We start from the raw sequence: 24,810 nt of genomic DNA on the forward strand, positions 1-24,810 counted from the left end.
CTGGCCAAAGACTGTGTTGGTGCACAGGAGGCCACCATACACTGATAACACTTTTAGCAAGTTACTACGGATTCAGAAGAGCAAGATCCTACCTGAACAATCATTTCTCATTCCGAGTTTGAATAACCTAAGTAGACTGTGGCAAGCCGCATGTATATTGCACAATAGTCAAATTTGCAGTTTATACCAAAAATAGGAAGGGAATGGGAATGCCAAGGACTAGTTTAAAATTATTGAATATGTTACACAAAATATGAGGAACAATTGCAGCGCAAAACAATATTCATCAGACACTTTGAACTTCCTCACGGCAAGAAATTTCCCTGACAGGAAACGCTTCAAGGGTGTTCCAGAAGTCTCCTTGAGGAAAACATAACATCCTCAGGAAAAAAAAAACAAGATTTCTCAATTGGTGCTGCTTAAGTAGCTGACAATGAAGCTGACAGAGATCCGAAGCTCCTTGCAAACCAGCAGTAAACTTATTCCAGCATCAACCTCACTCCATTCCTGCCCGAGTTCACGTCACGGGACGCGCTCCGGCGTTGTGACGTGTGATGTCACGCGCCCGGTTTGTAGGCAACCAATCAGATGTGGCCGTAGCGGAGTTTGAATCGTTTGTTTGGAACAGACGGCAGATGACGGTTGAAGTTGCGCGAATGTGGAGGTTAACGGCTGAGCCTGGAGCCGTGCAGGTTGTACGGTCGGGTCTGTGGTGTAAGTTTCTTGTTTCTCCCCCTGCTACCACCCAAATGGCGTCGGGCGTGGCTTACTGTGTATGCTGTAGGTGCGACTCGCTTAACAAGCCCTCAGCAGACCGATCGCCGCAGTGAGGAAGAGGGAGCGTGTGCTGGGCCGTTGGCCGTCCCGTTTACGGAGAAGTGCACAGTTCTCATGTGTGGGAGGCTCTCGTCGGTACACAAAGGAATGGAAAAGGCCCTTTTAATTAATGCTGGCTTCCAGTATGCAATACATGAGTTCAATGTGAATTGGTTTATTGTTGTCAGAGGTACCGAGGTACGATGAAAAACTTGGTTTTGCATGCCATCGATACAGATCATTTCATTACAACGGTGCATTGAGGTAGTACAAGAGAAAACAATAACAGAATGCAGAATAAAGTGTTACACTTACAGAAAATGCAGTACAGGCAGACAATAAGGTGCAAAACCATAATGATGTAGATTATAATAGAGTCCATCTTGTCATACTGGGGAACCGTTCAATAGTGTTATAACAGCGGGATAGGAGCTGTCCTTGAGCCTGGTGGTACGTGCTTTCAAGCTTTTGTATCTTCGGCTCAATGGGAGGAGGGAGAAGAGAGAATATCCTGGGTGGGTAGGGTCTTTGAGATGATGCTGGCTGCTTTACCAAAGCAGTCAGAAGTGTAGACAGTCCATAGAGGGGAGGCTGATTTCTGTGATGTGCTGGGCTGTGTCCACAACTCTGCAGTTTCTTGCTGTCAAAAGCAGAGTAGTTGTCACACCAAGCTGTGATGCATCTGGGTAGGATGATTTCTGTGGTGCATCGATTAAAAATTGGTGAGGGTCAAAGGAGACATGCCAAATTTCTTTACCCTCCTGAGGAAGTAGAGGTGCCGGGTGCACTTTCTTGGTTGTGGCTTCCACGTTGTTGGATCAGAATAGGCTATCGGTGATGTTCACTCCTTGGAACTTGAAGCATTCAACCTTCTCGACCTCAGCACCATTGATGTGAATGGGAGCGTGTGCACTGCCTCCCTTCCTGAAGTCAATGACCAGCTCTTTTGTTTTGCTAACATTGAGGGAAAGGTTGTTATCATGACACCATGTCACTGGGTTCTCTAATTCCTTCATGTACTCTGACTCTTTGTTAATTGAGGTCTGGCCCACTACGGTGGGGTCACCTGTAAACCTCTAGATGGAGTTAGAGCAGAAGCTGAGATATCTGCTGAAGTCGCTGTGATGCATGACATCAGGTCGATATTTCCAAGAGTTAATGTTTACTGCCAATGACCTTTCATCAACTCATGAGCATTAGATTGAAGTGCAGGGAGTTGGCCTAGACTAAATGGGCTGATTGACTTCTCCTCATGTTGCAATCCTGTATTCAGGTGAAGGGCCATTGATCAGAAATGTAAACTCTGTTTCTCTCTCCACAGCTGCTGCATGATTGGCTGAGCATAACAACATAAAGCAAGGACAGGACCAGACCACTTGGCCCCTCCAGTTGCTCTGCTGTTCAATAATGTCATGGTAATCCAGTCATGGCCTCAATATCACCTTTCTCTCTCTCAACTCCTTTGAAGCTCAGATATGTTTATATCTGCCTCCATAGCTCTCTGGTGTAGACAATTCCAAATATTCACAATCCTCTGAGAAGAAAATCTTTAACTCCATCTTAAATAGGCAACCCCTTATTTTGAATCCAAGTCCCCTAGTTCTAGATACCCTCATTAGGGGGAACATCTCTGCAATTACCCTGTAAGTCACCCTTATTATCTTACATTTCAACAAGATTGCCTCTCATTCTTCTAAACACCAGCATTTTATCATTTTTTTATTTAGTTTCCCAGCACAGTTTCTTTTTACTGATTAGATTAGAATGGTGACAATTGAAGCGATGATTATAACACACCTGGAGTTCTGGGCATCACACTTTGAAAGGATGTGGTGAACTATGGATATAGCACAACGAAGCTCTACTAGAATGGGGTTTCAGATTTGGATTAGTTTATTGTCATATGTGCCAGGGTGTAAAGAAGTTCCTTGTTCTTATGAAGCTCACAGAGTAAACTGTAAACAGTAAATAGTAAATACAGGGATGAGTACAAAACAGCAGAATGGTGCAAAGATAGGAGTGCAATCTGAAGTAGTGCAAAAAGAACTAAAGCTTCAATAACAGAATAACCAAAAGAGGTAGAATTAAGAGTCTGAGAACTGGGAAGGGGATGTGAAAGAGGTGATTGGTTCAGAAGTCTGATAGCAGTAGGGAAGAAGCTGTTCTTGAGTCTGGTTGTCTGGGCTTTCAAGCTCCTGTATCTTCTCCCAGAAGGTAGAAGAGAGAAAAGGGAATGGTCAAAGCGTTGGGCATCTTTGACCGTACTATTAGTCTTCCTGTAGCATGAAGATGGAAGGAAGTGATGGACTGGGTAGTGTCTGCAGGTTCTGTTTTCCAGAGCAGAGCAGTTGCTATACCAGGCTGAGATGCAACCCATCAGAATACTTTTTATAGCACATCTGTAGAAGTTCGAGAGAATCCTTGTGGATGATCTGAATCTTGAATCCTAAGAAAGTACAGACGCTGATGCGCTTTCTTGATCACTGCATCAGTATGGAGGGACCAGATGAGGTTGCTGATGATATGGATGCCTAGGATAGCTACAAGTTCAGACTAGAGAGGTTAAGATTGTTGTTGGAGTAAAGAAGATTAAGAAATTTGTACATAGTCATGACAGGGTAAATAGAAGGAACTTGTTTCTAATAGCATTTGCTATTTTCTGATCTCGTGGAACCTTTCCTGTAACTACAGAATTTTAGAAAATTAAAACTAATGCATCAACAATTTCACCACTAAACTCTGAAATTTAATAGTATTATTATTGCCAGTAACCCACAAGCCACCATTGACCAGAAACCCAACTGGACTTGGAGTAATAGGGTTATAGGGCACAGAAACAGTCCCTTCAGCCCAACTCATCCATGCTGACTGAGATATCTGTCTGAGCTAGTCCTACTTGTCTGCATTTGACCCATATCCCTCTTAAACCTTTTCTATCCATGTACCTATCCAAATATTTTTTAAACATTGTAATTGTACTCGCCTCTACAGCTTCCTCTGTCAGCTTATTTCATGTACCCACCATGCTCTGTTTGAAGTTGCCCCTTTGGTGCCTTTTAAATCTTTCCCCTCTCACCTTAAGTCCTGTGGCTCCAAGAGCTGATCAGAGACTAGGTATATTGTGACAAGTGATTCACCTTCCAATACTTCAAGAATGTTCATTTGCCGGTCCTGCCCTTCACTCAACCACATTTCTGTGATTGCAAAGATATCACAATTCCAAGGGCTGATCCATGCTCTAAACTCATCTGACTGACATGTGGGATTCCTTGCATTAAAGTAAATGCAATTAAGCCTGCTCACCCTTCCATGCTCCTTAACCTGCCACTGTCTGCTCTGCCCAATGGACATGCTTGATTTATCATCTACACTTTTTCTTCCCATCTGCTGCACTGTTTCTATGTTTCCCACCCTCCTCATAAATTAGTTTCAACCCTCCCAAGTAGCGTGAGCAAATTTCCCTGCAAGGATATTGGCCCCTTCCAGTTTTGGTGTGTTTTTCATTTTTTCCTGGAGCTTTCCTATGATTTTGTTGAGAGATTTCTCTACAATTTCCTGGAAATCTTGTTCTCAGAATTATTATTTGATTCATTCATTTGATTGTTGTTTCTCCTAGGAAATCATATGGAAGCTAATGGAATTAGGGCATCCTTGAATGGGGCCACCTTGATTAACTTCCTGGTCTATTTTTGTATGTCGTTGTCGTAGAGAAATTGCTGTAAAGGTGAGGAACAATGATGTAATGGACATATCAGAAATGCAACTATATCTGGTGAATGAAAATGAATGTGATATTCAAGGTTTTAGATTATTTAGAGGAGGAAAAAATTGGAGATGAGTAAATGTGTTTTATGGACTAAAAAATTAATTTGGAAGGTAGAAAGCATCAGAAAGAACAAATACAAAAGCAAAATACAAGTGATGCTGGAAATTTGAAATTAGATGTTGCCCAAAATACCCAGCAGTTCAGGCATCAAATGTTTCACGTTGATTATTTTTCATCAGAATATGGAAAACATTAGAGGTCATAGATTAAAGTCATAGAGTCACACAGCACAGAAGCAGGCCCTTCAGCCCAACTGGTCCATGCCAACCAAGATTCCCAGGTTTTAAGAAAATAGAGACAAGGAAAATTGGAAGGGGAGGGTAAAATCATGGGGAAGGCAGGAGAGATTGAATTGCAAATGACTGATGGTACAAGCCAAAGGGTGTTTAAAGGAGTAAAAAGAAATAAGCCATATATAATGGCAGTTGGACATCTCTATTCACTTGTCTAGATGTGCATTGACAAGCAGCTCGATGCACTTTGATGTTCCTTGTGTATAGCAGTCAGCCATTTATTCTAATTTTAAAGCAAAACACTGCAGATGCTGGAAATGGAAAAGGCAAAAGAAACTGCTGTAATTACCTAGCAGGTTGGGCAGCATCAGTGGAGAATTAACATTTCAAGTTGATATTCTTTCACTAGTTCTGGTGGAAATTCATTGAACTGAAATGTTAAGTCTACTTCTCTCCATTTGTACTCTCTGCTCTTGTAGAGCTACAATAAGAGCCTTCTGGTGAGCTGTTTCCTTGGTTATCCAAACCACCAAGTAGATTGTGGTAAGCCTATGAACTGGTTTGCCTTACCACCAGACACTTTTGCTGAATTTTTTTTAGAAGAATTTAAAGCTCAGGTTTCGCTGTCGGACTCTGAAGTTTCATGACAAGCTTTTGAAAAGGACAAGAAACTGTCTTAAGGGTCATTAATAAGTAGAGGGAGTTTTTCCTAAATTTAGGGTAATGAAATACCTCAACTGCAACTGATTTTTCAAAAATGGTCCAGATTCAGAAACTAAATGCAAAGTGATATGTTAACAGATGATAACCAATGAGGAAGTCCTCAGGAATTGGGACAGTTATTTAAGTGAACAGGACATTAGGTATAAAAATTGATGGAAGAGAAAATGACAGTTAGGTGTTCGCATTTATTTCTATTTACACTAAATTCCACATTCCTCTAATCCTGATCTCTTGTGTATTTCCCATTCCTTTGACCCACCATCCAAAAGTAGATAAGGGTGAAAATAATTTTATTTCAGCTAGGCAGATTGAAGTAATTGTTCTACATCTAGGAAAAGTGCAAGGAACAAACTTTTCTCACCATTTTTTCTTGCAACTGTAATAATGTTTTGTATACTTTTTTGTAACAAAGGATTAAGAAAGAAGATGGCTTTGAAAAACATCAAAAGGTCTCTTTCCAAGAAAATCTGGAAGCTATCAAGGAACGCATGAAAGAGAAACGGAATCAGGCTCAGGCTAAAATCAGCAGGGCAAAGCAAACTTTGAATTCTAAAAGTTAATTCCAAGTACTAAGTAAGCATAGAAATTTATTTCTTTAAAACATACATTTTCAGTTTTCTATCAATCCTTCTTACTATTTTCTTTTTAATTTGACAGATAAGAGCTCTTTTCATCAAAGTATCCAAGCAAATAATCAAAGCCTAGCTTTGTCTCTAGAAGCAGAAAAGCGGAAACTGAGAGTTGCATCCGATATCATATTGTCCTTGAAACGAGAACGGCAAGCAATGATGTTTCTACATTCTCATACTAAAAAAACAGCTTGAAAGTCGTAACCTGGAAACAAGTTGAGGTATCCAACCAGTCCAAACCTATTCATTTTATTCTAACTTTTATTGTTAATTAGTAGCAAATGGCTTTTGATTTCTACAGTGTCATGAAAATGTAAAACTATTTTAAAGTCTTTTGAACCTTTTCCAGTGGAGTTTATGTATGTTTTTTGATCTTAAGAGCAAAAATAAATTGAGCATATGAGATGATTAATTTTTACTCTGAGAAAATGTTACAGCTTTGTTGAAAAGGAAGTATTTATGTGGCCTTTCAATCTTCTAAAAGGTGTAAACCACATCTGACACACAAAGATATGTAATCTCCAGGGCATGGTCTTCTGCTGTCAGTTGTGGGGGGAGTGGAAAAGAGGGGGCTAGGGATCCTTACCATTTAGTAATAGTGAAATCTTCAAAACTGACCGGATAAACAGAATTCTAACTGATATCAAATCAAAGTGCAAAATGTGTAATTCTAGCTAATACTTTACAATGTGCTAAATAAAGATTGGAACATGCATACAAGATTAGGTTGAAGCTAAATTATACTAAACCCTTTTTGGCATGAAACACATTAATTTATTTTGAGATATTTTAAGGTTACAGTTTTGTTGAGTCGATGTTGCCACCATCAGTTTTCATGGTGAGATGACAGCAAATGCAAAATGTTTTACCATTATTCTGTGCTGAAAGTTCAGGTTGTATTGCAGCTGCTTTGTAAATTTTCTTTTGTTTTCCCCATGCATTTTAACTGCAATGGTATAATCCAAGCATAATATAAAATCAAAAGTTTCTGAGAAGGAAGGAGTAACGCCAACTGTACCTGTATTTGAAGTGGGATTTCTTTATAAAGAAATGGATTAGACTGCTGAGCTGTTTTCTTGTAATGCCTTTTTTGTATATTTAGAAGTGTTTTCGAATTGGTTATTATTTGGATAAGGTTCATATTCATTGATTCTGAAATGAAACATTTTGCAATTTGCATGATGACTACCACTGTACAACAAAAACCTCAGCATCTTTGACGGAAAATTGGTCTTAAGTGAGTGTTGTCCCTTAATTCTCTAACAGTGAGGTTTATCTTTTCCTACACAGTATCTGGGCGGCTAGTGATCTCAATGTTGCTAACTCACTGGGATAATGTTGTGTAGGGAATAAGACCATAAGAAATAGAAAGACATATAGGGCACTTTGCCCCTCATGCCTGCTCCACCATTCAGTATGGTCATGGGTGATCCTTTACCTCGGTACTAGTGACCCTCATGTTACAGCTATTCGGCTAATGGAAATTTGCCCTTGAGGAATTCACAAATCACCCCAAAAATCTGAGATATGGAATAAAATTTGCCCTCTTGCTCAATTTGTTGGAGGGAAAAATAAGTAAATTTTTCCACTCACATTCCTCAAAGCATCAGCAGATAACATGGCTTTCGCATCATGGAAATCATGATATGAACCTTTTTTATATGAATGCAAACCCTCCCCAGTAACGCTGGGTTGCCTGTAACTATTTTCCTGTAGGATCCTCTTAATATTCAAGGCAGATTTTTTCATACAGTATAGTCAGTCAATAAGCATTCACGGCCCCTCTAGGGTAGAGAGTTCCAAAGATTTGCTAATTCATGAGTGAAGAATTTTATTTCATCTGTGCTCCATGGTTAACACATCTCAAATGGGAATTGGCAGATCTTTCATTGCATTTCCAGGCTCTGGTTTTGTGAATGGAGGTAACATTTTGAAAATTTTGCACGTGTTGAAACTGACAAATACTCCATTTGTTCACCACAAATGTGTAGATAACAATTCTAAGTATTCACCATTTCTGTATACAAGAATTTTGTATACAAGATTTTATTTGTTCTCTGTGCTTTCAATTTTTGTATTCAGTAGGGTCAATCAGTAATAAAAACAAATACCATTTAGATACAGGCCGTCTGTTTTAAAACTATGACTACATTCAATTGTTTGGTCTTAATAGCTTATCAGTGATGGCCATTATTACATCTGTTGGCTTGGCTCTCTGAGAAGAATCTGAATTTGCACTAGGAAGCTTAACTTTTGTACTGACTGAATTATTGTGTTTAAAATTATGAACTCCAGCATCAATTAGTGACCCAGTCAATGGGAAGTTAAACAGATTTTGAGCAATGCAGAAAGAGTATAGAATTGTTTTAATACCTTGTGTTATTTTTGTTACAGAATTTGAGGTTGATTCCTGATTCTATAGGTGAAGATCCAAGCATCTTGGAAGAAGATTTGCTGCGTAGCTTACCAGATTGTTCCTCGCCCATTGAACCCTTTGTTCAGTGAGTATGTTTTGGAATTTTAGAATTGGGAGTGGGATGGAAAATTTAAGTATCGAGTAACTGGAAGCTCCGACTCGCACAGCAATATTGATTATACCACCCATATACTTAGTGTAAGGACTCTATTCCATTCTTTACTTCCTCCATTTCTGTTGTTTTTGACCTGATGATGACAGTTGCTTCCCCTCTACCATAATTGATAGAGCCCCCCACCATGTCTCATTTGTTATGTGTGCCTGCTCTTACCCCTTCTCTTCCTAGCCTGATCAAGGATTACCCCGATATTCATGCTTTGAGCCTTTGCACTCAATGGATTTTTACAGGTTTTGTCACTTTCAACAAGATTTCATCCCAGATGCACCTTCACTTCCCCTCTCATCACTTCCGACAAGCCTTCCCATTGGAATTACAAAGCAACACCTGTTCTGGTTAACGTGGACTGATTTATTTCTTACATTTTTTTTGTAGTTTGTTGAATTATTGTGAAAGCATTTGAAGAAATTGTTTTGTATACAAAAGTTAAAAATCTTCTTAATATCTGTGTCTGTCTGTTTTTAAAAAAAACTATATACATCTGGCTTTTTTTCCAGAGGTGTTCCCTTGGAAAACTCCAAAGCTGATTGCATCACGTGTGTAGAGAGTATAAATGAACCATCCATTTTGGTGAACACTCAGCCTGCATCAATAAAGTTATCAAGTGGTAAGATTGTGTGTAAATCTTAAGGACATGAAGAAAGTACTCTTAAATTAACATAAAACAACTGTTTTTGGCAGGGATGTTATCTATAATAAAAATAGTCCTATTTTGAGGTGGAGGAGTGAAAAAGCAATCAGTAGGAAAAGGGAATTGGAAGTTCTGATGAAAGGTCTGTGACCTGAAATGTTAGCTGTTTCTCTTGTCACAAATGTAGCTTAACCTGAGTATCTCCAGCATTTTTTTTATTTCAGATTTACAGCATCTGCAGGTTTTGATTTTTGAGTAGGAAAAAGTATTACTTGTTGATTATTTTTTCAAAGTTACCCACGTAATAACTATTGGTACATAGCATATTTTCAATGGCATGTCAAATGCAGGAAATTTGTAAGTGAACCAAGGAGATCAAAAATTAGCTCAAGTAATCAGGGTAATTAAGAATAAATTTCTATCCAGGTAACAAAGACACAAAATGCTGGAAATACTCAGTGGATGCACCCTAATTTGCCGAGTGTTTCCAGCATTTCTGCTTTTTTTCAAATGCAGAGTTTTATAATAAATTCCATTTACTACCCAAGTTTTTCTGATCACTATGCTGTAATGGATAGGGCTCTCTAACACTAACATAAGTCGCTGCCTTTCCAAGAACTGGAAGAATTCAGTTCTTTAGGGAGTATGTGTTGATGGTTGTAATTACAAATTGTGGTGTTGAGCATCTCCTTAGCTCTGCCTTTCAAACAAGTTTAATGATATTTATTCTCCCTTAAACAACTTGCAATTATTTACATAAATGTCGGTCCTGGACTATGTTAATGTGATTTGATGATTAATGTAAGATGTTGGTTTCAGTTTGTAGGTCCAATGCAAATTTGGCCTGGGAAGTTGTGACAAACCTGGATCCAATACTATAAAATCAATTTCTACAGCAAATGAAAGCAAACTTTGCAAAATGTTTTGTTTCTAATACTATTACAATTTTTTTCAGGTTTTTCCCCCAAACAAAGTTGCTATTTAAACAGCAGGATATTATTCTGACTTTGGTTTTGAAGTATTTCAAGGTTTTGATGTAGAAAACTAGTAAATATTGAAAAATTTTGTTTTGGAAAAGGGAGAAGATCTACGTATAATCAAAGTCCAGACTCTGACAGCAATGCAGTAGCTCCATTGGATGATGCATCTTTTAAAGGATTCGATGTGTTGCAAAGGGGGTTTCAGTTAGGAGGCGATCTGGAAGAAAAAAACCCTCTTTCTCTGGTCATGTTGGTGCTTTGGACTTTATTCAAACTTCTGAAAATTATCCAGAAATTATCTTGGGCAAATGAAGAACAAGAGTTTGACATTAATTACCAAGTCCATGAAAATGTGTCCGATTCCCTGGATTCTAATCATGGAATTGTTGCGGGAGGTGCTGAGCTGGGTCAGTTGCAAACAACAAACAGCATTGATCCTGAAAAAGTTAAAACTATGTTCGGAAACAACACAGGGAACATGGAAATTATAAATTCAAGAAGTGTACAGAAGGTAAAGCCTAAATCAGAAAAGGGGGAGGATGTTCAATTGGAAATAGAGCAAAAGGTTAGAGATGGAAAAATAAAGGACGGAAATAAACCTATGCCAGTTAAGAAACACTGGGAGGCTGCAAGACCCAGAACCAGATCAAAGAGCAGAGATCAAAGTCAAAGCAAAAGTTGCATTTCCAAAGAGAGAAAAAATTTCTGATTACAGTGGATACCTATAATTTTGATTATGAAGAAAGTATTCATCTTACACCTTTCCGTAGGAAAGATGAATCAGTTGCAGTTGGGAATATAGACAATACCAAAAGCAGTGTTGATATAGAGAGTTATTCAGAAGATGATTTGGATGATAGTCTTTATGTCCCCCCTGCTGATAAAAGACGTAGAAGATCGAATTATCGAAATAAAAGTGAGGGGCCAAGAGTTTTAACCACCAGATCCAGATCAAGCAGAACGGCAGTAACTCTCCAAAAAGGGGCACACAAAGATCGTGAAATTACTGAAGAAGGGGAGATCGTTCAAAATGAATTGTCAAAGACACCAGGCAATGGCAAGTATATATACATTTTGTCTGCTTCTGTGTCATTTGATCAGTCGCTCAACCCTGTTATTTGAAAGCCATGCTCTGTTTCTCTTTGCCTTTTTTTCCTGATAGATGCTTATTCTCTAGTTACAATGTAGATGAATAAGGGGTGGATTGTACAGTACTAGGTATCTGGTTTGTTTACAATTTACATATTCTAAAACTTCCCTATACTGGAAGTGCACTGCATTGAAATTAATGTGGAAATCAGGAAGGAAGTAATATCATAGTGCCTCTCACCTCCTTTTTCTTCTATTTGTACTAAAAGCTCATCCATTAGGGGAGGTATGGGTAGGAGAAAGCTGTTGTAAGTTTGGGGCTATTTGTAGGTGTTTTGTTTGGTACATGCTGCAAGCTACTGCAATAACTAGTTACTTGGTACTGGTTAATCTCTAAATATAATTGCACAGCTCATTTGGTTGTTCTTGTGTTTCGATCTGTTCTTCCCTTAAAAGATAATGTAAAGCAGTTTGAAGAATTCAGATTGATTAGCAAATTGACTAAGACAGTTAAAGGATCTCTTTGTGTCTTGGGTCTTTTGTACCAGCTAATAACTGGTTGAGAGTTTTCAACTCCTGCAACACTTGTGAAAGGGGAGGAAGGCCTGGGACTTTGCTGATGTGATTATCTTGTCAGACCAGAATTTAGTTTTGAAGCTCTGACTTCCATGCACTGGCATACTCAAGTTAGATTTGTACATTAATAGCATTCCTTTCAAGTTATAAAGTATCATTTGATCAACGGCTTGCCCCCATCCAAGGGAGCAACAATGGAATTGTTGCAATCTGCTTTGGCTGTCATGTTCCTTATGTGCATCTTCACATTTGTTTTATCAAGTCTGCTTTTGAAAAGATTAGACTATTAAAATGGCCTAGATATGAACTCTTAAATTGCTTTGTTTTATAGATAGCAAGTTATCATGTAAATAACAGCAATTGAACTTTCTTGACTCTGGAGGAGAGAAAATTGGGGGTGGGGGAGGAAGGTAAACTGTACACCTTGTCCTTTTTATTGTTTTTGTTTTATTCATTTGCCACAAGTGCAAAGCCAACATTTATATCCCAATGTACCTTTGAACCAAGTGGCTTGGGTAGGAATTGCACATTTTCTTCTCTTTTAGAATGTTAGTGACCCAGTTTGGTTTTTATGACAATCTTGTAGTTGCCTGGTTGTCCTTACTGATACTGTCTTTTTAATTATAAATTATTAAATAACAAAATTTAAATTCCCTGGCTGCTTTGTTGGGAACGAACTTGGTTCTCTGGGTCATTAGTCCAGGACTTCAATTTACCAATGCAGAACATAATCACGATGCTACCTTTAACTGTCTGGCATTAGTTTTTGAGTACACTTGGATTGTGTTTCCAATGTGCCCAAGCCATTCTCCCCAAAATCTTTCTCTTAGAGTCATAGAATAATATAGCACAGAAGCAGGCCCTTCAGCCCAGTTCATCCATGCTGACCATGGTGCCCACCAAACTAGTTCCGTTTGGCCCATATCTCTCTAAACCCCTACTATCCATGTACTTATCAAAAAGTCTTTTGAATGTTGTTACTTCAACCACTTTCTTTGGCAGCTCATTCCATATACACACCACCTTCTGCTGTGAAGAAGTTGCCCCTCAAGTTCCTTTTAAATCCTTCATCTCTCCTTAAACCTTTGCCCTTCAGTTTTTAGTTACTCTTCCCTGGGGTGGGAGAAAAGAACACGTGCGTTCACCCTATCTATGCCCCTCATTTTATATACCTCTATAAGGTCTCCCCTCAATCTCATATGCTCCAAGGAATAAAGTCAGAGCCTGTCCAACCTCTCCCTATAACTCAGGCCCTCAAGTCCTGGCAGCATCCTCGTAAATCTTCTCTGCACTTACCAGTTTAATGATATCTTTCCTAAAACAAAGGTGACCAGAACTGTACACAATACTCCAAGTGCGGTCTCACCAACGTCTTGTACAATGGTGACATAATGTGCCAGATCCTCTACTCAATGCCCTGACTGATGAAGGCCAGCTTGCCAAACGCCACTTTCACCACCCTGTCTACCTGTGATGCCACTTTCAGGCGAACTGGTGTACCTGTATTCTTTGGTCCCTTTGTTCCACAACACTGCCAGGGATGGACCATTTACTATACAAGTCCTACCTGGTCTGTCTTCTCAAATGCAACACTTCACACTTTGCTGAATGAAAGCCGTTTGCCAATTCCTCAGCCCATTTTTCCGTGCTGATCAAGATCCCCCTATAATTTTTAATAACCTTCACTGTGTACGATACCAACTGTTATAGTATCTCCTGCAAACTTAGTAACCATGCCACGTACATGTGCGTCCAAATCATTTATATAAGTAATGAACAATAAAGGTACCAGGACCGACCCCTGTGGCACACCACTAGTGACAGGACTCCAATCTGAGAAACAGCCTTTGACTGTCACTCTCTGCATCCTTCCGTAGAGCCAATTACGAATCCAATTAGCTATCCCTCCCTAGATCAATGCAAACTAACCTTCCAGACTAGCCTGCCATGTGAGACCTTGTCAAGGGCCTTGTTGAAGTCCATACAGACAATGTTCAGTGCCCTACCCTCTATCCTCTTGGTTACCTCTTTGGAAAAACCATGATTTTCCCATGCACAAAGCTGTGCTGACTATCTCTAATTAGACCTTCTCTGTCCAAATATTGAAAGATAGATAGCTTAAAGGACAAAATTGGAATATTTTGTGCAGTTCTGGTCATCACACCAGGGGCTGGATGTAATTGTGCTGGAGACGAGATCACCAGGATTTTGCTTGGACTGCAGGGGTACCATTTGTGGGGGCTATCAAAATGAGAGGGCATAGATTTAAGGTGAAAGTGGTGAGTTTTAAAAAGAATCTGAGGGGAATGTTTTTTATACACAGTATGTTTGATATCTGGAACGTGCTGCCAGAGAGGGGGAGTTGGATACAATTTAAGAGAAATTTAGACAGGCACCTGAATAGAAGGATACACAGACTGAATGCGGGCAAATGAACTAGTGTAGATGGGCCAAAAAAGTCAGCATGGACGTGGTGGCCTGTATGGCCCATTTCTGTGTTGTGTGACTCTATACAACTAAGGAATGTCTGTGCTGAGTCTTCCAGGCCAGAATTCGTTGCCCAGAATTGTCACCCACCCTTTCCTATTACTGGATCCAGATGCAGAGGGCTTGACTTGCTATTCTGAAGTATCATAGACTCCAGTGACGTGGCTTGAGCAGCAGTAGAGCCACCAAATGGATATTCAAGATCCCATGTCCCTGAAAATTTTGAGGGCTTTATTACCAGATACTAAAAAGCCTGGATAGAGCGAATGTGGAGAGGATGTTTCCATTAGTAGGAGAGATTAGAATCCGAGGGCACAGCCTCAGAATAAAGGGACATCCCTTTAAAACTATGAGATGAGGAGGAATTTCTTCAGCCAGATGGTGGTGAATCTGTGGAATTCATTGCCACCGAGGGCTGTGTAGGCCAAGTCATTGGATATATTTAAGGCAGAGGCTCTTGATTGGTAAAAATGTTAAGGGTTATAGGAAGAATGCAGGAGAATGGGGTTGGGGGGGGGTGGGGGGTGAAATTAGCCATGATTGAATGTCAGAGCAGACTCAATGGGCCAAATGGTCTAATTCTGCTCCTATATTTTTTAGTCTTATCTCCTGTCAAGATCTCTGCTATGAATCTCAAACACTAGAATTACTGAATTTCTGATATCACTCATTATTGTCTCATAACAGCTGAATTGTTAACATTTAAATGTAAAACTTTGGTCTAATCAATTAAATTTTTGAAATAATATTTCAACAGTGAAAGAGGACTAGTGATTTATGTGTGCTGGAAAAAAGCTTTTACCTTAATTTGTTACACCTAACAAAGTGATTATGATTTTCTTTTTCTCGATTCTTAATGTATTTCTAACATATTATTTGTTCATTAGTAGCAACCAATGAATGTAAAGGTTCCAAAATGGCTGGAAAGGATGAGCAGTTGCATTTTGAGTTGGACAGTGAGCCAGGAAACAGTTCTGTCAAACCTGAAAACATGAAAAATTTTCAAAATTCTGAAGGAAGCAGTATTGTTGAAAATTTCAGACCTGTACTGAAGAAATGCTTGTTACTGGAACAACAAGGTGAGGAAATTCAAGAAGAAATGTAATGGTTAATAAATAAATTAGTAAAACAACAGGTATGGATGCTACCGAATCGCTCAAACGAAGGGAAATTATACCAATAGTAAAGAAATGTGCCACATTGGATCTATTTCCTGTGGCTAATGTAATTTTAGTTTACTCTGAGGGTATTTGTTGCTGAAGTTTTGATTTCGATATTAAAAATACGTAATAAAAAGCTTTTAAAATGTGGTGTTGGTTCACTAAGTAATCAGAAGTTTTTAAAACAGAATATGTTGGCAATTCTTAATATGTTGAATGGTGTCCAGATGTTTAAAATATAGAGCATTTATGACCTTTAATGTAAAAAAAAGTGAACCCCTTTTTTGCCCATCTACGCTACTCTGTTTACCTACACTAGGTCTGTAACCTTCTATTCAAATCTCTCTCAAACATAGTAATTGTATCTGATACTTCCTCTGGCAGCATGTTCCAGATGTCAACCACCTAGTTAAAAAAAACAGACTTTCCTCTTTAAAGTTCCTTCTTGTGCACTTCAGTTACTCAAATAGATTATTATAACAAACCTTCCCAAACATGTGACCTCTGCTACCTAGGACAAGTCATAAACCATCCTGATTTGTAAATATATTATTATTTCATTATCTATAACTGTAAATCTTGGAATTCCCTAACTGACAATGATGTGGGAGTTCCTGCCAATGGTGTATAGCAGGTCAGGTAGGGTCGCAACCATGTTCTTGAAGGCAGTTGGAGGACAACAAATGTTGGCCTTGCCAACAATGCACACTTCTGGTAAATGGATTTTAAAAATTTTACTTATGTTCATTGGGGAAGCTATACATAGACACCAGCTGTATTTAGAATTGAAATATTTTTGTAAGATATCTTATACATGGAAACATGTTTTTTCTTGAAACAGAGAGAGGCTTTGGACCTCGCTTCAGTTTGAGCGATGTCACCAATTGTTCATCACTACCTGGTGTGAACAAGGAAAAGAAAATATCCTGCCCTGGCTTTTTAGAAAAGATGAACAAGATTTCTCCTATAGCTGTCCATAAACGAAGATGTACCATGACTGTAAATTACAAGGAACCCAATCTCAATTTGTAAGTTGTACTTATTCATATATATTGAAAAAAATAATTTCAGAATAGATGGCCATTATACTAGGGCTTCTTCAAGCTTTCATTCTAGAATTGTGTGCTCCTGTTCTATTTTACTAACTTTTTCCCACTTTGAATTTTCTACTAATGTAATGCCTTTTTTTAAAAAAGCCTTTTGTTCATGAGTCATGCGATAAAAGTGCCCAGATTCTTATCTTGATCTATCTTATCTGACCATTTTTAGTCTTTGTAATTATGTGCCGCGTTTTACTTATTTACCAACTAATGGAGTTAATTTATTATTCACCTCTTCAACAACCTTTATTTTAAAGCCTGTGCTCAAGCACCTACTTGACTTTTGTGGGGTAAGAAAAACTAAACTTAAAAAAAAAATTCCTTCGCATCTATAATCACCTGAATTTTTGATCTCAGCCTTGTGTTGTACTTCCTTGTATATATTTATTTGAACTTGTAGCCTAGATTGATCATAAGATTTTGTGTGAGGATGCAAATCATGAGTGTAGATCTGATGTAAGCTACATTTATTCCTGGTTGTGCAGAGCCATGGTCTGTAAAAATTTTCATCCTTGTTTGCAAATTCCACTATGCTATAATCAACTCTGGTCCTGCAAATCTCAGAATTCCAGTTCCTATCCTCCAATTCTGGTCTTGTGGATCCCCAATTTTTCTTTTGTTAATAATTTTTCTATCCTTGGCAAAGCCTTCAGCTAACTCTCTCTTCCTTTCTACCAATCTTCCATCCTTTATCTCCTTTTAAGTTTTTGATCATCTTCCCTCTGGTTTATTGTGAAATATTTGATAATGCACCGATGAAGTTGCTTGAAATATTGAAGGTGCTTTAATAAATGCAGCAGTCATTGTAATGGAAACTTGTTCGAAGCAAATGCTGACTACATACTGAACGTTTTCTATTCCCTATTGGTTATTCCACAAAGTAGATTGCACTGGGGAGTAGAATGATTTTTGCCATCCAGTGTCAGCCTTAAGATCTCCTAGATCCATTATGGTACAAGTCATAGAGTCATACAGCACGGAAACAGGCCCTTCAGCCAAACTGGTCCGTTCCATCCAAGCTAATCCCATTTGCTAGTGTTTGGCCCATAATCTCCTAAACTCTTCCAATCCATGTACCTGTCCAACTGTTTTTTAAAAGTTGTTGTTGTACCTGCCTCAACCACTTCCTTTGGCAGCTCATTCCACATAGATTCCACTCTTTGTAATATTTTTTAAAAAAAGTTGCCCCTCAACTTCCTATTAAATCATTCCCCTCTCACCTTAAACCTATGCACTCAAGTTCTTGATTTCCCAACCCTGGGAAAAAGACTGAGTGCATTCACCCTATCTATGCCCCTCGTGATTTTATACACCTCTATAAGATCACCCCTCAGTCTCCTATGCCCTAAGCATGTCCAACCTCTCCTTATAAACTCAGTCCCTCAAGTCCTAGCAAAATCCTTGCAAATATTTGCCCTGACTTATGAAGGCCAGCATGCCAAAAGCCGCCTTCACCTCGCTGTCTACCTGTGACTCCACTTTCAGTGAACCATCTACTTGTACTCCAAGGTCCTTCTGTTCTACAACACTCCCTAGGGCTCTGCCATTCACTGTGAAAGTCCTACCTGGATTTGACTTTCCAAAATGCAACACCTCGCACTTATCCAAATTAAACTCCATTTGCCATTTTTTGGCCCACTTATTCAGTTGATCAAGATCCCCCTGTAATTTTTGATAACCATCTTCATTGTCCACTATATCATCTACTTTGGTGTCATCTGCAAACTTACTTAACCATGCCTGTACATTCTTATCCAAATCATTGATATAAATGACAAACAACAATGGGCCCAGCACTGACCCCTGAGGCACACCACTAGTCACGGCCCTCCTGTCCGAGAAACAAACTTCCAGAGGCACCCTCTGCTTTCTACCATCAAGCCAATTGTGTATCCAATTAGCCAGCTCTCCCTGAATTCCATACAATCTAACCTTCCAGAGGAGCCTACCGTGTGGAACTTTATCAAAGGCCTTTGAAATCCACACAGACGAAGTCTACCGCCCTGTTCTCATCAACTTTCTTGGTCACATCATCAAAAAACTCAATCGAGTTCGTAAGCCATGATCTCCTATGCATAAAGACACACTGACTACCCCCTAATCAACCCTTCTCTTTCTAGATGCACGTATATCTTATCCCTCAGAATCCTCCCCAATAATTTGCCTACCACAGATGTTATACCTGCTGGTTTATAGTTTCCACGTTTTTCTTTACTGCCCTTCTTAAAAAAAAAGCACAACATTCACAATCCTCCAATCTACTGGCACCTCACCCGTGGCTAACCATGATGCAAATATCTCGGCCAGGGCTCCCACAATTTTTTATCTGGCCTCCCACAGTGTTCTTGGATAAACCTGGTCAGGCCCTGGAGATTTGTGTACCTTCATACCTTTTAAGACATCCAACACCTCTGCTACTGCAATGTGGATTAACCCCAAGACCTTTCCATTTGCTTTTCCTTGTTCTGAAGTCTTTATGTCTTTTTCTACAGTAAAAACAGAGGAGAAATAGTCAGTAAGGTCTTTGCCCATCTCCTGCAGTTCCACTCAAAGTGACTCCTTTAGTCTTTGAGGGGCCCTGTTCTCTCCCTATTTACCCTTTTTCCCTTAATATACTTAATCTCTTTGGATTTCAGTCTTCTCTGCCAAAGTAATCTCATGCTCCCCTTTTTGCCCTCCTGATTTCCTTCTTGGGTACACTCCTGCATACCCTATACACCTCCAGGGATTTGCTTGATCCCAGCTGCCAGTACCTGACCCATGCCTCCTTTTTCCTGGCCAGGGCTTCCATATCCCTCATCATCCAGGGTTCCTTACTCCTACCAGCCTTGTCCTTCACTCCAACAGGAACATGCAGACCTTAAACTCTCACTATCTCTCCTTTAAAAGCCTCCTAATTGCCTGTGGTCCTTTTGCCCACAAACAACCTACTCTCTAATCAACCTTTGCAAGCTCCTGTGTCGTATCATCAAAATTCACCTTGCCTCAATTTAGAACTTGAACCTGTTCCATCCCTATCCATCACTATTTTTAAACTAATAGAACTATAGTCACTGATTCCAAAGTGCTCCCCACTATCAGCTCAGTCACTTGCCCTGCCCTATTACCCAAGAATAGGTCAAGCTTTGCCCTCTCCCTAGTAGGGCCCTCTGTATATTGCCCAAGGAAACTTTCCTGAGTACACTTAAGAAATTCCACCCTATCTAAATCCTTAACAATATGGCAGCCCCAGTCGATGTTAGGAAAGTTAAAATCCCCTACTATGGCAATCCTATTGTTCTTGTAACTCTCCACATGTTCCCTACATGTTCTTCTAATTCCCATTGACTATTTGGGGGCCTACAACCCCAGCAAGGTGATCATCCCCTTCTTATTTCTCAGCTCCACCCATAAAGCCTCACTGGATGATCCTTCAGTAATTTCATCTGTGACTACTGCTGTGACGTTCCCCTTAATCAAAACTGCAACTCCCCCTCCTCTCTTTCCTCTGCATCTATCCTGCCGAAAGCACCTGTACCTCAGAACATTAAGCTGCCAGTCCTGTCCCTCCCTTAGCTATATTTCCATAATGGCTATAATATCCCAGTCCCACATAGCTCTCCCAAGCCCTAAGTTCATCCATCTTGCCTGTCAGACCTCTTGCATTGACAAGAAGTATTGTGACAAGAGTTTTAGTTTGCCTAAAAAAAAATGCACAATCCCCAACTTTAAAGGTTTGTTTTCCATTTTAGATAATTGATATTTCTGAATTCATTGGGTTTTGTGCTGGTACTTGTGTGTTAGGGTGCTATCTATCTACATCTGTGAAAACCTGATGTGCTTTCAAGCCCTGTAACAAATGAAGGAAGTTCTTGCATCTGTAGCAATAAAATTGGTAAAGGAAGTGGCCAGCATTATAAAACATAGAAGTAAATGTAAGGATTAATTGAAAATCTTAATCTGTTGGAACAGGAAGTTGCGAAGAGGAGACAGATACACTGACACCCAATTTTTGAATTCACCAATATTCAAACAGAAAAAGACTGGATCTAGACGTAAATCTGGGAAAAAGCAATCTCCATGTAGTAGATACAACGAAGCTTTTGTTGGCTGCCGATAATTTCCACTAAATATGAACTGCGTGAGATCATGATAAATTTAGATTTGTCATTTACTGTATGAATTAATTTTGTTTTTTAATTTCAGACTTGTTAAAATTGCTAACTTCCAATGTATTTTAGGTGCTCAAGAGAATCTTTTGTTTACATCTCCACAATAACATTTAACCATTGTTAATTTGTGATGCCTAATGTCTTTATCAGACTGCTCAGACCATGCAGTTAAAACAGGATCATAAATGACCCTCTTGAAGATGTATTAGTTACATTTAGAATTCTCTTGAGCATCATTAATAGCTTGTGAAATATTTGAATAAATCATCATCCTTGTCTGTTTTAAGTAATCTTTTTGCATTGTTTTTGCTTTCTCATATTTTGTTAATTTTTTTTGAATGGACTAATGATTTGCTAGCACTACCTAGGAGTGTTTAAGCTAATGTGAAGGGGGATTTGCAACTAGAATAGTGGGTCAGAATGTGGAGGGATTGAGGGGAAGATATTCTATTTGATATGGTGCCACATAAAAGGTAACGTGGCATTGGGGATAGAATGTTGGCATGGATAGAGAATTGGCTAACAAAACCACAATTGGGATAAATTGGTCACTTCCAGCTGGCAGCTTGTAACAAGTGGGATGCCACTGGAATCAGTAATTTAATTGAATGGATGTGTTTTTGTACAAATTTGCTGATGGTACAAAGATTGATAGGACATTAAGTTATAAGGAAGATGTGGACTCTGTGCAGAGAGAGAGGTTAAACAACTGGGCAAAAATTTGACTGATGGAGTTTAATGTGGAGAAATGTGGGGTAATCCACTTTGGTAGGAAGAGTAGAAAAAAAACTATAGTTTAAATGGAGGAACACAAGAATGCTGCAGTACAGAGGGTTAATGTGTACTTGTACATGAAACACAGCATGTAGGTACAAGTAAATCAATAATGGAATGGTGGCCTTATTACAAGGGAGATGGAATATAAAAGTAGATAAGTCTAACTACAACTGTACGGGGCATTGGTGAGATCACATCCAGAGTACTGGATTCAGCTTTCACCATTTAAAGCTGGGATTGTGGCTGTTCAGAGAAGATTCACTAAGTTGATTTCTCAGGGAAGTTGTATTGTGAGGAAAAGTTAGGCCAAAACTAGGGTTTGAAGAAGAATTTGAGGGTGGATCTCAACGTAAATGTGAAGAGGAGATCTAGAACTAGGGGACGTAGTTTCAGAATAAGGGGTTATCCATATTAAAAGAGATGAAGACTTTATTCCTGTGTTGTTAATCCTTGGAATTCTCAATCGCAAAGTGGTGGGGAAGCTGTATCACTGAACATGTTCCAGGCCAAGATGGTCAGTTAGATGATCTATAATAAAGGGTTGTAAGAAAGCTGAGGCCCAAGATTTGATTGGCTATTATTTTATTTAACGTGAGCAGACTTAAAGGCCCATATAGCTTACTGCTGCTCTTATTTGTTAAGTTCTTAAATCTGTGATTTATTTGTGGTTGTTCATTTATTCTTTCTTGGGATGGGGGCAGAGTTGAAGAGATCTGCAATTATATTGGTCTTTAACTGCCCTTGAACTTTTGTTGTATTTCAGCAGCATTTAGGAGTCATGTGACTTTGTTCACAGAAATTGTATTAAGGGCAGCAGACTACTGAAAATGGCTTTCAGGAAACATCCCTAGATGTATCTCTGCAACAATGATGATTTTGAAATGAACACGACTAGCACAAACTTTTTATTCTGGACCAGTTAACTTAATGGGATTTGAGCACCTCTCTGGATCATTAGTCCAGGTACCTGGATTACTAGTCTAATATCTACTGAGTAAACAACAGATTTAGATGTAAGGTTAATGTCTGTCTGCCACCAAAAACTGATTCTGTCAACATACTAGTGAATGATTTGTAAGCAAGGGGGAGGTGGGGGGAAGCTTTTGGTAAATAATACCCTTTTTCCTGATGGGTTTTTCAAAGGATATAGATTCTTGGGGGGAGTGGGAGAATAAACACTAGCAATTGCAATTAGTTGCATGATTGATTTTGTTCCACTGCAGTTTGTAACCTCTTGACTTTGCCTACCTTCGCTCTGCTGGTTCAGTGAGTAACAGAGTGGAACCAGCAACATGTGAAACTAGAAGTGAGATGTCAACCTGGTGAAACTGCCACACGGAAGAGCCTGTATGCTGAACAGCAGGTGACAGCAACAGCTAAGCAATTTCTACAACCAATGTATCAGATCAAGCTCTGGAGTTCTGCCACGGTTGTGAATGGTGACGGCTAATTAAAGGAGAAGGCGCCAATAACGTTTTGTTCTCTGATGCCATGGTTTAGTGTGAGTACCAAAGACAAGGCTAAAGCATTTTGCAATTCTTTTCAGTCAGGTACTGAGTGGATGATGGATCCTGGTTTCCTTCTGACATCACCATCACAAAAGCCAGTCTTAAACTAACTTTATTCACTCCGTGTGATATGAAGTAGTGACAGAGCAAGGCAATATGCTGTGGGACCAAGTAACAGCCTGGCTGCAGTACTGAAGACCTGCACCTCAACTTCTCATGCTGTTAGCCAAGGTGATCTGGTATAATCTTTAAAATGTGTATCTGGTAGACTTCTGGGTTCCCCTGTGTATAGAGGACCCATTCTCCTCTCCACCAATACCTCCCATTCAGCATCAGCTAATGTTGGGTTCTGCTCTTGCCTGTGTTGTGCTAGTTCCAGTCAGCAATGGCATCTGCCACAATTTACCTCTTAAGGAGTGCAAGCTGTATAGCACCATAGTTATTGGTAATGAACCAATCAGGTACAGATGAGTTGTGGAATTGATTGCTGCTAACAGTTCATTCAAATACCTCACTTTCCACATTGGTCTTCATCACTTGGGATATTTATGAAACAATGGGCTCCTAGTTATCTCCTATTACGGTGGTAACATCTAGCTCTTCTGCCTGCCATTAAAATTCTGGATATCACTGGAGTTGTCTCATCTTACTGCAATCAGCTGGCCTCTGTCTCATTGCTGGTTCTTAGTAGACCTCATTTCCCAATATATTGCTATTGCTTAGTGAAGCTGAGAGAATGTCACATTGGGGTTTTGCCTCTTTACCTCATGCCAATAATCTAAATAGTCTCATTCCAGTAATCATAACTACAGCTGGAACCAAAGTCTATTGTTGTTAAGCATTGCAATGGTGATATGTTCAGCAGGATGATGTATAAGTGTAGGTTATAATGCTCCAACAAGGTTCTTCTCAATAGTGGGGTTACAGAAGTTTCATTTTTCACCTTCAATCTGCAAGTTGGGCAAATACTCAACTAGGCTGCCATACACAGCTTCATTAATGGATGTGACTGGAACAGAACCCTCTGGATTCAGTACTACCACACTTCCTGCGATACAGTCTGACCTTATGCCAATGGGAAGTTGGTGATAAAGCAGCTTAAGGTTTCTTGGATTGAGGACTTCACTTTAGCTCCATTTTACAACTTTACTAATGATTTGGTTCCAGATCAGGTTATGGGACTGTAACAGTCCTCTTGCATCCCATGATGCATTATGTTTCTTGAAGTTGGATGGGAGCCTTGAGGAAATGGTTTGCTACATTAGTGAACAATGCAAGATTAATGTTGAGCTCTCTGTTATCAACATTCATATATGTAAATTTCAATGGATGCAGACACTGAATAAAGTGGTAGATGCTTGTACTGCACTGCAGAAGCATCCTAAACAAAATGACCTAATTTTTACAATGACTTTTGAAATTGTAGGTTATTATTTTATTGAGACAGAGGTTATTGCCCCTCTATTTATTATCTATTTCCCTTATGAATGTAGATAGATACAGCTGCGTGAATTAATTTTACAAGTTGCC

General features: G+C 39.2%; 1 protein-coding gene across 1 annotated transcript; it reads left to right on the forward strand.

The window, feature by feature from the left end:
• Positions 1-554: 554 nt before the first annotated feature.
• sgo1 (shugoshin 1) lies at positions 555-21,255 on the forward strand. Its single transcript, XM_052016212.1, is given in 11 exon segments — positions 555-826; positions 6,011-6,153; positions 6,256-6,397; positions 6,399-6,427; positions 8,611-8,728; positions 9,319-9,428; positions 10,531-11,141; positions 11,144-11,489; positions 15,472-15,663; positions 16,586-16,772; positions 20,796-21,255. Coding segments are annotated over 11 exon segments (2,298 nt in total). The 3' UTR covers positions 20,944-21,255.
• The last annotated feature ends 3,555 nt before the right edge of the window (positions 21,256-24,810 follow it).

The sequence above is a fragment of the Pristis pectinata genome, chromosome 5 (assembly GCF_009764475.1).
Source record: "Pristis pectinata isolate sPriPec2 chromosome 5, sPriPec2.1.pri, whole genome shotgun sequence".
NCBI classification, from domain to species: Eukaryota; Metazoa; Chordata; class Chondrichthyes; order Rhinopristiformes; family Pristidae; genus Pristis; species Pristis pectinata.